Source organism: Grammomys surdaster, unplaced genomic scaffold (assembly GCF_004785775.1).
Source record: "Grammomys surdaster isolate TR1022 unplaced genomic scaffold, NIH_TR_1.0 946, whole genome shotgun sequence".
Classification (NCBI taxonomy): Eukaryota; Metazoa; Chordata; class Mammalia; order Rodentia; family Muridae; genus Grammomys; species Grammomys surdaster.
The window spans coordinates 598845-612908 of NW_021605365.1; the positions used below are offsets into that span (position 1 = coordinate 598845).

General features: G+C 47.5%; 1 protein-coding gene across 1 annotated transcript in view; it reads right to left on the reverse strand.

Moving 5' to 3' along the window:
* Drc1 (dynein regulatory complex subunit 1) overlaps positions 1-14064 on the reverse strand; it is a 39725-nt gene that overhangs the window by 20081 nt on the left and 5580 nt on the right. The window contains 5 exon segments of the mRNA XM_028782916.1: positions 1132-1218; positions 2873-3010; positions 4453-4636; positions 7770-7882; positions 8789-8876. Of these exon segments, the coding sequence (XP_028638749.1) occupies positions 1132-1218; positions 2873-3010; positions 4453-4636; positions 7770-7882; positions 8789-8876 (610 nt within the window).

A 14064-nucleotide genomic window follows, 5' to 3' on the forward strand; every position in this document is an offset into this window, starting at 1 on the left:
TCTTGAAAAACCAAAAAAAAAAAACAAAAAAAAAAGTTAAACCGTGGCTGGCATGATGGCTCAGCTGTTGAGAGAGTAATGCTCTACTAGACCCCAAGTTTGGTTCCCAGCATCCACATGACTGTAACTCCAAGAGATCTAATGCCCTCTTCTGTTTGTGGGCACCTACACACATTCACATATGCTCACATACTTACACATTAAAACACACACACACACACAAAACAGATCTTAAAAGAAATTAAACAAACCTTATAACCTAGCCTTTACACTGCAAAACAACGATGATGGTGATGATGGTGGTGGTGGTGATGATGATGGTGGTGGTGATGATGGTGGTGGTGGTGATGTGTCTTATGTCATCTCTTTGTTCTTTGTACATATGAAATAAAGTAATGCAATATTCCCATGCTATTTTTTAGATATGTCTTAAAATTGGATTGTCCACACCTGCATCTCTAACAATCTAGAGGCAGAAGCATGTTCACAAGTTCAAGACCAGCCTGTTCTACACAGGGAGTTTCAGGCAAGATACAACTACACAGTGAGACCATCTCAATAACAACAACAACAACAATTAGGTAAGGTATGTTTTAAAAGTTTCCTGATGAGGCGGCTCATCTGGAAAATGACTTCCTCACTTAGCACAGAGGAAATCCTGGGTTGGGCCCTTGTACTTCATAAACTGGACATGATGTTGCAGAGCTCCAGCCCTCAGGGGATGCAGGCAAAAGGTCAAAATGATCAAGGGATTGAACATATAGAAATTTTGAGGCCATCCTGAGCTACGTGTGGCCATCCTAAGCTACGTGTGGCTATGCGAAGCTACATGAGACCCTCTCTCAGGGAAAGAAGGAAAAATCAGAACACTTTCTTGGACCACAAATACTGTGACTTTGGTGGATACTGAGGGGACAGTGACAAGATGGTGGAAACCTCAGCAAGCTGCAATATTGTTACCTACCCATCAGACAGGTGCATCCTTCCAAACCATATGGATAACCATGCAGCTCAGAGAAGAGCATGAGGCACACTCGGGGCACTTGAGGCTCAAGGCTTAGTGTCATCCACCACTACCCACAGGTTCCCTGGTCGCCCCGGATGGCCCCCTCCTGCTCACCCACCCCTTACCTCCTTGGCATTGTGAGCCTGCAGGGCTCGCTCCCATTTCTTCTTATTAGTGGATAGCAGTTCTTGTCGTTCCCTCTCAAAGGCTTTCTACAACCAAGACAGGAGACAGCCCTCGTGTCTGCACCCATTGTGGGGAGGGGACCCCACCAGTACCAAGAACTGTTAGGTAAGAACACAAGTGCCTAGTCGCACAGATGAGTGAAGTCACACACAAACAGGAATGCCCCAAATTTCATGTGGCTGAATGGCTGCTGGAAGAGTTGTGCGGACATTAACAGATGTGAACTTCCCATAAACTCTGAGAGGACACTTTCCCAGAGTCCCAGAGCTTAGTGCAGTGCATCTCGGCCTTCCTAACACTGCGACCCTTTGATACCGTCCCTCATGTTGTGGTGACCTCCACAATATAACATTATTTCTTCGCTACTTCATAACTGCAGTTTTGCTACTGTTATGAATTGTAATGTAAGTATCTGATATGCAGGATGTCTGATATGTGAACCTGTGACAGGGTTGAGATCCACAGGTTGAGAACCACTGGCTTAGTCTATCAGAGCCTGGTACCAGTGACAGAGAAGAGTCCTAGCTGGCAGCCACAGGGCAAGCTTGGCATGTACCTCAACCATGACTAGCATGGCAGTGGCTGGGCCGCCCATGAAACAAAGACAACAAGAAGATTGAGAAGGCCTCCCGTTGCCGGGCAGTGGTGGCACATGCCTTTAATCACAGCACTTGGGAGGCAGAGGTGGGCAGATTTCTGAGTTCGAGGCCAGCCTGGTCTACAGAGAAACCCTGTCTCAAAAAACAAAACAAGAGAGAGAGAGAGAGAGACAGACAGACAGACAGACAGACAGACAGACAGACACAGACAGAAGGCCTCAGGCTTCCCGCTGCAGGGGTGAAGTAACAATCAGGAGAGGGTCCAGCCCTCCTATGTCTCTTCCATTTTTGGAAGACCAATAACCCAATCTTAATCTTGAACGTGTCATTCACATTCAAGGCACTGATCCTTGATTCCTAGCTGTCATTTCCTGTCCCTGTCCCTTCACATCACCGGCCATGTACCAGCAACAACCTGCTGCATTTGACTATGGTTCTGGAATGCTAATGTCCGTCACTTCTCCCCTGTGGTTCACCTATACTGGCAACCTGGTTGAACTGAGAGGCTCCAGAGAGATTGCTTTGGGCACACCTCCTGGACAATCCGAGACTAAGGAAAAGAGCTATCCTGAGTGTGGGCGGCATGTTAGATTAGGAGCCTGACTAGAACAGGTTGGAGGTGTGGGGTGATAAGGGGGAGAGGGACACCCTTTAGCTAGGCATACTCTTCTCTGCTTCCCACCTTCACAGCGGGAACTGCTCAGCCCTGTGGCCCTCTTCATCATGACGGGCTGAGTCCTCTGAATCCATCATCCACAGTGAGGCTTCCCCTTAAGCTGTTTTGTCCCAGTGACAGGGAACTGACTGCACTTACACAATATTTATTTGCACCAGCCAAACTCGATACCTAGGGGTTTACGTGTTTCATTCTAGTTGTCTCCCATGAGAATGCAGGCTCTATTTTGTTCATGGCTGTCTCTGCCGCCCCTGGAACAGTGCCCTGCATACAGTACACACTGGGCTACTGTTGAATAAATGAATGAATGAGCAAACAAACTCTAAAATAAGAAACAGAAATCAGAGGATGGCGCTATCGGGCCCCACTTAGACTATCAGGACCAATGTCCCCGAGAACCCTCACCTCAATGTGAATGAGCTCCTGGCGGAATTTCTTCATCACGTTCTTCACTTGCTCCTCCATCCTCTCCAGAAGCAGGGTGATGTCTTCTGATTGTTTCTTCAAGTCCTTCACATACTGGTCATCCTTTATTTTTAACTCCTTGATAAGAGAACAAGCAGAGTCGGTCAGAAACAGAGACAGAAACCAGAAGTCCCAAGCACACCCAACAATCTCTCGTCTGAAGCTGTAAACACTAGAAATTAAGCCAGGCACAATGCCACGGATCTAGAAATGAGGGCTTGTGAATGTGAGTGTCAGCCTTGGTTACTGAGTTCGAGGCCTCTCTAGGGTTCATAGTGAGCTCAAGGCCAGCCTGTCCTATATAGCAAGACTTGGTTAAAAAAAGAAAAATCCAAGTGTGGTAGTGTATACCTTTAAATCCCAACACTTGAGAGACAGAGGTAGGCCATGCGGAGTAGAGCCCTGGCGTGCTAGGCAAGCACTCTACCACTGAGTTACATCCCTAGTCTCAGCCCAATAGTCTTCAACAAGTCTACACTATGGTGAAAGTCTTTCTGATGTTATCGGAGCCAGGGACACAGCTCAGTTGGTAGAGTGCTCACTTTCCATGCAGATGACCCTAGGTTTGATCTGTAGCACCACATAAACCCAGCATAGTGACATGTGCTTGTGATCTCAGTACTTGGGAGGCAGAGGCAGGAGGATTAGAAATTCAGGACCATCCTCAATTACAAGTACAGTTCAAGGCCAACCTGGATTTTATGAGTCTGTGGCCAGAAACTGAAAATCTAAAAGAAGAAAAGGAAGAGGAGGAAGAGAAGGAGAAAGAGGAGAAAGAGGAGGAAGAAGAGGAGGAAGAGGAGGGAGAGGAGGAGGAAGAAGAGGAGGAGAGGAAGAAGAAGAAGAGGAAGAGGAAGAGGAATTATTGAACTATCTGGACAGTTCACACATAAAATATGAAATAGTGCTCTCTCCTTATGTCATAAAAAATTAACTCAGATGGAATGAAAACTTAAAAGCAAAGCCTAAAATAGCAAGTGCCCGGAAGAAAACAGGAAGAGCCTTGGGACAGTAGACTTGCAGTGGGGACAACATCAAAATCAGACAAGTGGGACTGTGCCAAGCTCAAACCCTTCTGAGAGGTTAGAGAAGCAGCCATCAGAGTTGAGGGGCGCTCTCAGAATGAGCCGGCAGAACTGGGAACCATCTACTTGAGAGAGCGGCGTGCAGGATCCACAGGGAGCTTCAACTCAGCATTAAAAAAGTCCAGTGGATGGATTTCTCCTTCTTTTCCAATGCCACCTCACTACTATCGCCCACCTAGCCTTGAACTTGCTATCCTCCTGCATCAGCCTCCCAAGTGCTGGGATTACAGATATATATCTATATATCTCTATCTCTATCTCTATCTCTATCTCTATCTCTATCTCTATCTCTATCTCTATCTATCTATCCATTCCTGGCTTGAATTATGTCACATGCTAGGTGATAGAGTAAGGCAGGAAAAGCCAAGGATTGCCACACACACACACCCCTCAGCCTGGATGGAGGCTGGCCCCTTGCCTGCTGCGGCCCCTTGCCTGCTGCAGTTCGCTGATGAGCTTGTTCTTGTCTTCTATGAGCCCAGCACAGTGCACCTGCTGGCTGTTGAGCATCTCCCAGAGTTCCTGGGGAATTCGCTTCCGTCTGCCCTCCTCCCACTTGGCCGTGATTTCATCGAATTTGTCCTGGCTGGTCTTAACTTCGTTTTCCAGCTTCTCCAGTCTGTGGGCAGAAACATGCTGCGTGCTCTGTGCCCTGCCTTCCAGAGGCGGTTTCTCCCAACAGCACGGTCCACGCTCCATGGTCCAGGCTCTTCCCTCAGACACTCACCCAGAGCAAAGCCAAACTCTGGGGAAACTATTTTTTTTTACCTTAACTTTGTATTGCCTGTTATTTATTTATTTATTTATTTATTTATTTATTTATTTATTTATTTATTTATTTGGTGTGTCTGGGCATGTACATGGACATGCACACGCCTGTACATGCACACATGTGTAGAGGACAACTTGAGTCTGTTCTCTGCTTCTACCTTGCAGGTCCCAATGCTTCACACCAAGTGAAACACCTGCCAAGAAAGACCAACAGCAAGTCTGTGCCTTGACAAACAGACACACTAAAGCACAGATTACCACCCTCCCACACCCCCATCCCCACCCCCACCCCTCAGCTCTCAAATTTACATTGAAATCTGCAATGGCCGGGTGGTGGTGGCACACACCTTTAATCCCAGCGCTTGAGAGGCAGAGGCAGGCGGATTTCTGAGTTCAAGACCAGCCTGTTCTACAGAGTGAGTTCCAGGACAGCCAGGACTACACAGAGAAACCCTGTCTCGAAAAACAAAAAAAAACAAAAAACAAAAAAACAAAAAACAAAAAGCGAAAAACGAAAAAAGAAAGAAAGAAAGAAAGAAAGAAAGAAAGAAACAAAGGAAGAAACAAAGAAAGAAACAAAGAAAGAAACAAAGAAATCTGCAATGGTCAACATTGTTCATCAGTTTGATAGGGATTAGGATCACAACAGAAACGAGCCTTTGGCCAGGCTGTGAGGTTGTGTCAAGATTAAGGCACCCGAGGTGGGAAAGCCTAAAAGCCTAGGCTGAAGCCTGGGGCTGAAGGAAAAGGAGAAGCTGGGCTGAGCACCAGCATTCCCCTCCCTCCCCCCCCCACCCTTTTGGCATCAGATGCAGTGTGAGCTGCCGCCCGGAGCTCCCGCTAACATGGTTTCCGTGCCACCGTGGACTATAACCCCAAACTGTGAGCCAAAACAAACCCTTCCTTCCCTAAGCTGATCTTGTAGGGTGTTTTGTTAAAGCATCAAGACAAGTGACTCACACGAAGCCTCCTCTTCATAAACTCCAACCTCTATTTAAAAACACGTCAGCATTAAAACACATCCGTGCGTCCACATCAAGCCAGCTGGGCTGAGTGGGATGGTGACACACAGCTGTTATTATAAACAGCTTAGATTCAAATGCTGGCCTTACAGTGGGTGGACTCAAGACAAGGCACTTGACCCCTGCAAGCCTTACTTTCCTCCTCTGTACAATGGTAGGATGAAGCAGCTACCTTGGCGACCTTTGTACACCTGTTGCTAGGGTTAATAAAATGATGAACTGTTGCAGGGAGTGGGGCGGGGAGGGGGGGTCCTCAGGACCTGGCAGTCAGATCACAAGTGGTACCTACATTCATTCTTTTGAGAGTCTCAGGCTGGCCTGGAACTCCACAGGCACCCCTGAGTGGCTTCTATATTGGGGTTACTCTCCTGCCTCAACTTTCCGAGTACAGAGATGAATACAGGTATAAGCTACTCTTACATTCTTGTGTATGTTTTTTATTAACAGTGTAGCCTCGGGTGTCTGATCGTTCCTTCCCAGCGAGACCAATGAGATGTATGGGAAGGAAATCAGGAACGCCTTTTAGAAATTCCAAAGAGGCCCTGAGCCCCTGAGGATACGGCAGAGAAGAAGGCATCAGAGCTGAGACAGGAGCTCTTCTGAAAATGGTGGCGAGGACCACACCAGCAACCGAACGCTGCTGACTCTATATGACTGTCACCAAACAAGACCACCAAACAAGACTTCCTTTTGCTTTGTTCTTTCAAGACAGGGTTTCTCTGTGTAGCCCTGGCTGTCCTGGAACTCACTCTGTAGACCAGGCTGGACTCCTCCTGCTTCTGCCTCCCAAGCTCTGGGAGTAAAGGGATGCTCCACCGCCGCCTGGCTACAGACTTCTTTAATGCAGGAGCCGCAACGTGAATACGATCACATTCTGTACCTCGGCTGTCCAGTTGAGAGCACACAGGACCTCTTACAGTGTTTCTTTTCTAAGCTATGCTGCTACGTTGTGCCTAACCCTGAGCTATCTGTGGGTCTGGTCATTTAAATGATTTAAATATATAGCTTCTTGGTTGATTTTTTTTTTTTGGCCTCCCCTTCACCTTCAAATCTTCACTATCATGTGGCCTTTAAACAACACCTCTCAGTCTCAGCCACAGTAACATGGTCTTACAGCATGACTTCAGGTAACAGTCCTGTATGCCAGACAGAAGAAAACAAGCCACAGTGTTTCCCAGTGTGTTTACCAAGACCAGAGAAGCCCAGATAAAAGGAAGAAAACCCAGTGTTTCCCTCACAAAGAGTCACTTTGTCACTAAATTTGGTTTTGTCTTTGCCTTATCTGAGGTTTGAGTGGCCTCTGCAGATTAAACACTAGGGGGAGCTCCAAACCCAAGTTTCCATCGATTTTGCTGCAGCTTTAGAGCCGTAGAAAAGTCTGCTGACAGAGGCAAGCTTTGACTTCAGGTGCATGTGCACAGCCCACCATCACCCCTAGTCATCACACGCTCGGCCACCAACTCCTACTCAACAGGTTTCACCTGCAAGAGTCATTCCCAGGGCTGTCGGCACCATCTGAGCCGAACCTGTCACTCCCAGACATGTTCCAAGATTATACGCCTCAACCTAAAATGCCTACGCAACAGCCTAAACCCTACTTGGCCTTCCCAGTGCAACCCAGAATTCCTGCTGAGTTTTCTCCAACCTCTGCAGAAAAGCCGACAGCCTCCTCCTGTGACTTCCTACAGTCCTTGACATTGATCTCAGTTTTAGAACAGACCATGGTTGAGTGTCCCGTGTTGTCAGAGGCAAGGGACTGGCCCTCCATTAATACCCACACAGCTTGGGACACTTGAGGAAGGGAGGGAGGAGGGAGGAGGCAGGGAATGGAGGATGATGGGTTCATAAAGAGCAGGATGGGATTCCGTGAGACCAGGTTGGACAAATTTTCTTTCCAAGGACTTGGAGCGCTGGAGGACAGTCACATCGGCGGTCACACAAATCCGTCCGATCCCTTACCTCTGCCGTTTGGTCTCCTCCTCCTCAACCCTCCTGTGGATCTCTCTGATGTCTGTAGCCACCTGAATGTTTGTCACCAACTCCGTCCCGCAGAGCAGGAGTTTAGTCAGTTTCTGGAAAACAGAGCGGTGGCAAGCTGTGAAGCTAGAACAGTCTGGGCCACTGAGATGGCTCACTGGGTAAGTGTCCTTGCTGCCTGAAGACTTCAGTTCAAGCCCCGGAACCCACACTGCAGGAATCAACTCCCAGTAATTGTCCTCTGACTGCCACATGCAGCATGACACATACAACCCGGGGCACATAAAGTAAAGAAGTTAAATGTAAGTATTAAAAAAAATAACTAGGCTGGGCATGGTGGTTTATGCCTTTAATATTACACCTCAGGAGGTAGAGGCAAGTGGATCTCTGGTTTTAAGGCCAGCTTGGTCTACACAGTGTTTTGTTTTGTTTTGTTTGTTTTGTTTTGTTTTGTTTCAGACAGGGTTTCTCTGTGTAGCCTTGGCTGTCCTAAACTCCCTTTGTAGACCAGGCTGCCCCCGAATTCACAGAGATCTGCCTGTCTCTGCCTCCCAAGTACTGAATTAATTAGTGTGTGCCAGCCTTACGGAGTGAATTCTAAGCCAGCTTGCTTTAGGCTTCCCGTCTCTGCCACCCTGCCCGCTCCCCATTTACATGGGTTTGGGATCCGAACTCCATTACTTGTGCTTTTGACACAAGCACTTTCACCCCTGAGTCACCCCCACCCACCCACCCCAGCCCCAATTTCTCATTTGTTTGTTTTTGAGACTGGCTCATACTGTATCCTAGGCCAGTCTTCAGGCAAAGCACTCCTGCCCCTGTCTCTTGGGTATTTATGTTCCACCTTTCCTGACAGGAGCCTACAATCTGAAAACTCACTCCTAGGGAACCCCAAAACAAGACAGACTTCATTTCAGCCCTGTCTAGAGTCAGCAACGCAGAAGGTATACTTCCTGCCTATGAAGACCAGGCTAAGAGACCCAGCGGCCACCGGCTCATACCAGTCGGCTCTCTTCTTTCTGTTTGTAGCTCTTGCTTTGCTCCTCCTCACTCTCCTTCTTTCCATCCAAATACTCTCCCAGGGCTTCCCTGCGGCAGAAAGAAATCAAGGCAGGACAGTGTGGTTATGAGTGTTTGTGCTCTGTATTTAAACACAGGCCTTTAACCCTAGCACACCGGAGGCAGAGGAAAGTGGATCTCTATGAGTTCCAGGCTACCCTGGTCTCCAAAGCAAGTTCTAGGACAGCCAGGGCTATAGCTAGAACCAAACAACAACAACAAAACCTCACACTGGAAGCAAACAAAAGAGAATAAAGAATCTTAGAATACAAAGTCCGTCTTTGAATAAATCTAGTCAGGTACAGACGACTGGATGCTATCCAGTCCCCGTGATGGTTGGAGTCTTCAATTTGACAGAATCTAGAATCACCCGGGACAGGTATGAGCTGTCTATCTTGAGGGTGTGGCTGAGCTGTGGAGACCCAGTGTCTGATGCAGAAAACACCATTCCCTGGCTGTGGTCCAAGTGCTTTGACCCCTGCTATGAGCTATGAGCTGTGAGCTGAAATGAATTCTCTCTCAAGTTGCCTCTGTTGGAGGAGCAGGAAAGGTAACCAAGATGACGCCTGGTAGCTGGCATCTCTTCTGTGTGGCATTTGATCAGCAGGTGTGGACACTAGCTGATGCCATCTGCCACATTTGTGGCCTTACTTTTCTCTGAATCCTGCCCTCAGGCTTCATGCTGGGTTCCAGAAGGGAACAGGTGTGCTTGATAAATGGGCTTGGACAGACACTAAAATCAGCCCAGGGCAGCACGGACTTCCTTATCGTTGGCAGGCCCTGCCTCACTGACTGGTTCTGAGATAATGACCAAGTAGAAAAGCTACAGTCTGAGAGCTACCAGCTATGCAAGCTCAAAACCCTTGGGCTCAGAACGATGTCCTGCCTTTACCATCACTGTCTGTCAACTGACTTTTCCAATGCATGGCTGGGCCAGGGCCTTCAGGACCCCTCAGTGTAGACCTCAGGGAATCCAGGTGCATCGAGTCTTAGGGTTTCTATTGCTGTGAGGAAACACTATGGCCATAAAGCAAACTAGGGGGAGAAAACGGTTTAATTGGTTTAAGCTTCTAAGTCAGGACAGAGACTCAAACAGTGCAGGAAACCTGGAGGCAGGAGCTGATGCAGAGACCAGGGAGGAGTGCTGCTTACTGACTTGCTCCTCATGGCCTGCTCAGCCTGCTTTCTTATAGAACCCAGGACCACCAGCCCAGGGGTGGAACTACCCACAGTGGGCTAGGCCCTCCCCCATCAGTCATTAATTAAGAAAATGTCCTGCAGCCCAATCTGAAGGAGGCATTTTCTTAATTGAGGTTGTCCCTCCCCTCAGGTGACTTTAGCTTGTGTCAAGTTGACATAAAATTCTCCAGCACACACCACGATTTTCCATCAGACAGACTAGAAAAGATTTTAAATGTAGGAATTATCAGGCACTATTTACACAATGTGTAACAATCTGAATAAAGGACTGTTTGGTAAAACTGATCAAAACTTGAAGTGTGTTTACTCTCCTATCAGCCCTCACCTTCCTGAGCTTTCTAAAGTTCTCTTGAGCGCACAAATCCAGAAGCACAAATGCCTGCAGCTCTCATACCAACAGGAACATGAAATATTCCTGGGCATAGTAGCAACTGATTTTTTTAAAAAATATATTTACCTAGTTTATATATATGAGTACACTGTAGCTGTCTTCAGACACACCAGCAGAGGGCATCAGATCCCATTACAGATGGTTGTGAGCCACCATGTGGTTGCTGGGAATTAAACTCAGGGACTCAGCAACTGATTTTTTTTTTAGGATAAATTTTTATTTTTAACATATGTGTGTGTATGTGTGTGTTTTGGGGGTGGGGGTGGGGGTGGGGGATATGTGCATCTGTAAGAGCAGGTGTAAGTGTAAGTGCCAATGAAGTCCAGAAGAGGGCATGGATCCCCTTGGAGCTGGAGTTACAGGTGATCATTAGACAGAGATGCCCGATGTGGATGCTAGCAGCCAAACTGTGGTCCTTTGCAAGCACAGTACGCATGCATTCTTAGCCACTGCGCCGGCTCTCCAGCCCTAGCAGCTGACTTAAGTAACTTAGACAACATCAATAGGATGTGCTGCTTAGTAGCCCAGAAAAGGAAGGATGGAACCTCAAGCAGTATGGACAGCTGATCATGGAGGCTCAGGCCTGTAATTCTGGCACTCTGCAGACCACGGCAGAAGCATCTCCAGTTTAAGGCCAGTCAGCCTGAGCTGCATACTGAGGCCAGATGAGGTAGGCACTGTGACCTGCAACTATATTCCCTGCTACCTGGGAAGAGACAGAGCGAGGGAGGGTGGTGACAAAGGGAGGGGGAAGGAAGGGCTTTGGTGTGTGCTGTCAGCAGAGGCAGTGAGAGACCCCTTTGCAGGTCTTAGTCTCAGTAAAATGTTCTGGAACATAGGTTAGTGCACAGCTGTAATCCCAGTATTTGGAAGATAGGGGCAGAAGGATCAGGAGTTTAAGGCCAACCTGAGCTATATAGTAAGTTTGGGGCCAGCCTGGGCTGTTGAGACTGTATCTCAAACACACACACACACACACACACACACACACACACACACACACACACAGCAAAACAACAAATTCTGGAAGGGCATATTGAGACAGGCAGAAAGACAGTTTACAATCATGAAAGGGAAAAGGAACACCTCACCTAGGAGTCTGGTTGAAACCTCTAGCCTGCTGAGAATGAAGAACAGCCCCCAATAATGAATACCATTTGTTTTAGGCCTTTCTCCTTTACCAGATACAAACCTACAGTTTTCTGGGAACTGCATCTGAACCCCACTTGCAGTACCAAGACCCATCCTGAAGCCCAGTGCAACCCTAGTGGCCCCGGTTTTACTTCAGGTTACAACCCACCCAAGGCATCTCATGAGCTACTCTATCATCTCACTTGTCAAAAAGAGGGGTGGGGGAGGGGTCCTAGCTGCCCTAGGCTTAATCTGAGAGCCACCAAAGTGGCAAATATGCCACTGTTTAAGGGAAAGGCTACTGGAGACGCCCACACTCAGCTCTTACGTGGATCTTACCTTCTTCCCAAGAATCTCTCTTCCTCTTAACCCTTGTGATTAAAATGTATCTTCAAATCTTTTAAAAGATCTATTGTTTTCAGTGTATGTGCGTCTGTGTGGGTGTGTACGTATGAAATCGGGGTGTCCGTGAAGGGAAGAGGTGTCAAATCTCCCAAGAACAGTCATAGCTCGTCGTGAGCCACCCATAGGTGCTGAGAATTGAATTCTGGTCCAACTTCAAGGGCAATATAAGCTCTTAACCATTGATTGAGTCATTTCTCCAACCCTTAAAAATCTTTTAAAATAATATGTCTTTTCTAAAATTACATTGTAGATCTGGAGAGGTGGCTCAGCAGTCAAGAGTCCTTGTTGGTCTTCCAGAGGACCTGGGTTAGATTCCCAGCATACACGGCAGCTTACAACCACTTCATCCAATCCAGTTCCAGGGGATTCTATGAGCCCAAGAGCACGTGGTGTATATGTACATAAGAAGCCAAAAAACTCATAAAGTAATTAAATTACTTTTTGTTCCTCCATTGACAGGAAGACATGCTTCAGTGTGCATGTGAAGTCACAGTCTGGAGGAGTCAGGCCTCTCCTTCTACCTCATCCGGGGGACTGAGCTCAGGTGGGCAGGCATAATCAAAAGTACCTTTACCCAACGAGCCATCTCATCAACCCTAAGATCTTTTGAAATATCAACTCCAACTCATACTAGTAATTCTCTCCTGTCTCTGGTTTTACCTGAGTCCCGGTCTCTGAAAGAAAAAGAGAGACTCTGTTCTAGACTGCCTCTGAGTCAGAGTGGGGCTGTGCCTGCATGCCTGACGCTGCTGAGAGTGTGACAAACACATGGAAGGAGTGGCCTAAGAAAAGGGATTCCATTTCTGAGGACTTCTTTGTTTGCTTTAGTTTGTTGCTGCATAGCATTTAAAATGGCATTAAACAGGCACTCAGGGCAAGTCCTGAGTCCTGCAGTTACTGTACATTTTTACAGTGTCCTGTTCCAGACCTTCAAAAGTCACCCAAACCTGCTGTGACCCTGGCTTTTGGGAAGAAGACTCATGGATAAACATCCTTAAGACAAGGAACTAAAACCAAGCCAGGCAGCAGAGAGGAGGATCGTCATCAACGGCAGGCTGGCCTCAGAGCAGGGGTTATCTGCTAGGAAGCAGAGGGCTTCGCTCAAGCCATACGGACTTTTCCCAACTAAGTGGCAATAGGACCCTGCTGTGGACAGAAGGCGTAGGCCACCATACCCTTAGTCCACTGGAGCTGTTAGCTACCCAGCATCTCTGCTTCTTTATTAGCAACCTGTGGAAGCTCCATCCCTTATCCGCTCATCATCAGAGAAGCTCCCAACAGTACCAGATAATGTCTCCAAGGACAAACTGGCCCTTGAGTCGTGTGTCACATGGGGAAATTCCCTTAAACCAGGAAAGGAGGTTTGTTTTTTTTTTAACTATCCTCATCACTAACATATCAGACCCTTCTGCCACCCCACTCTTCCTACTGGCAGCAACCTGAGCCTTCCTGCCCAAGTCAGTGCTGGGCCTGGCTCCTCCATGACTTTTCTTTCTGAGTAAAATTGCTTCAGCCAAGCTTTGTTATCCCAGCACTTGGGAGGCTGAACCAGAAGGATTACTGTGAGTTCCAGGCCAGCCTGAGCTACAGAATGTGACACTGTGTCAACAGCGACGGAAACTAACACACCAACTAACTACTTTTGCCTAAGCAAGCATTTGTTCTCACTCTTGTTTTTATCTCTGCAAACAGTGACACATGTGTGGCAGCCTCTGATGGGGTTTACAGCCTTCAGAACCAAAACTGATACTAAACTTGGGGTCAAAGGACTTCCCAGTGTGGTCATACTGGTTAAACCTCTTTTCTCTGTCTCTTACCATTACTTGTTCTCTCTTTAATTGGTATACTGAGCCTGGTGGCCAGAATCTAGCATGTTGGGGCTCCCAGTGACAGGTCTGTGCCCCAAAGCTGCAGTAACAATAATCCATATTTTGATGAGAAAGTAAGACAGAGAAGCATAGGTTCAAAGTCACTGTGGGTTAACAGAAAGTGCCAGGCCACCTACTTCCTAGGCTACATGGTGAAGGGAGAGAGGAAGGGAAGGAGGAGGGGAAAGGAGTGGGGGAAGGGAGGAAAGAAAAAGAGAGGAAA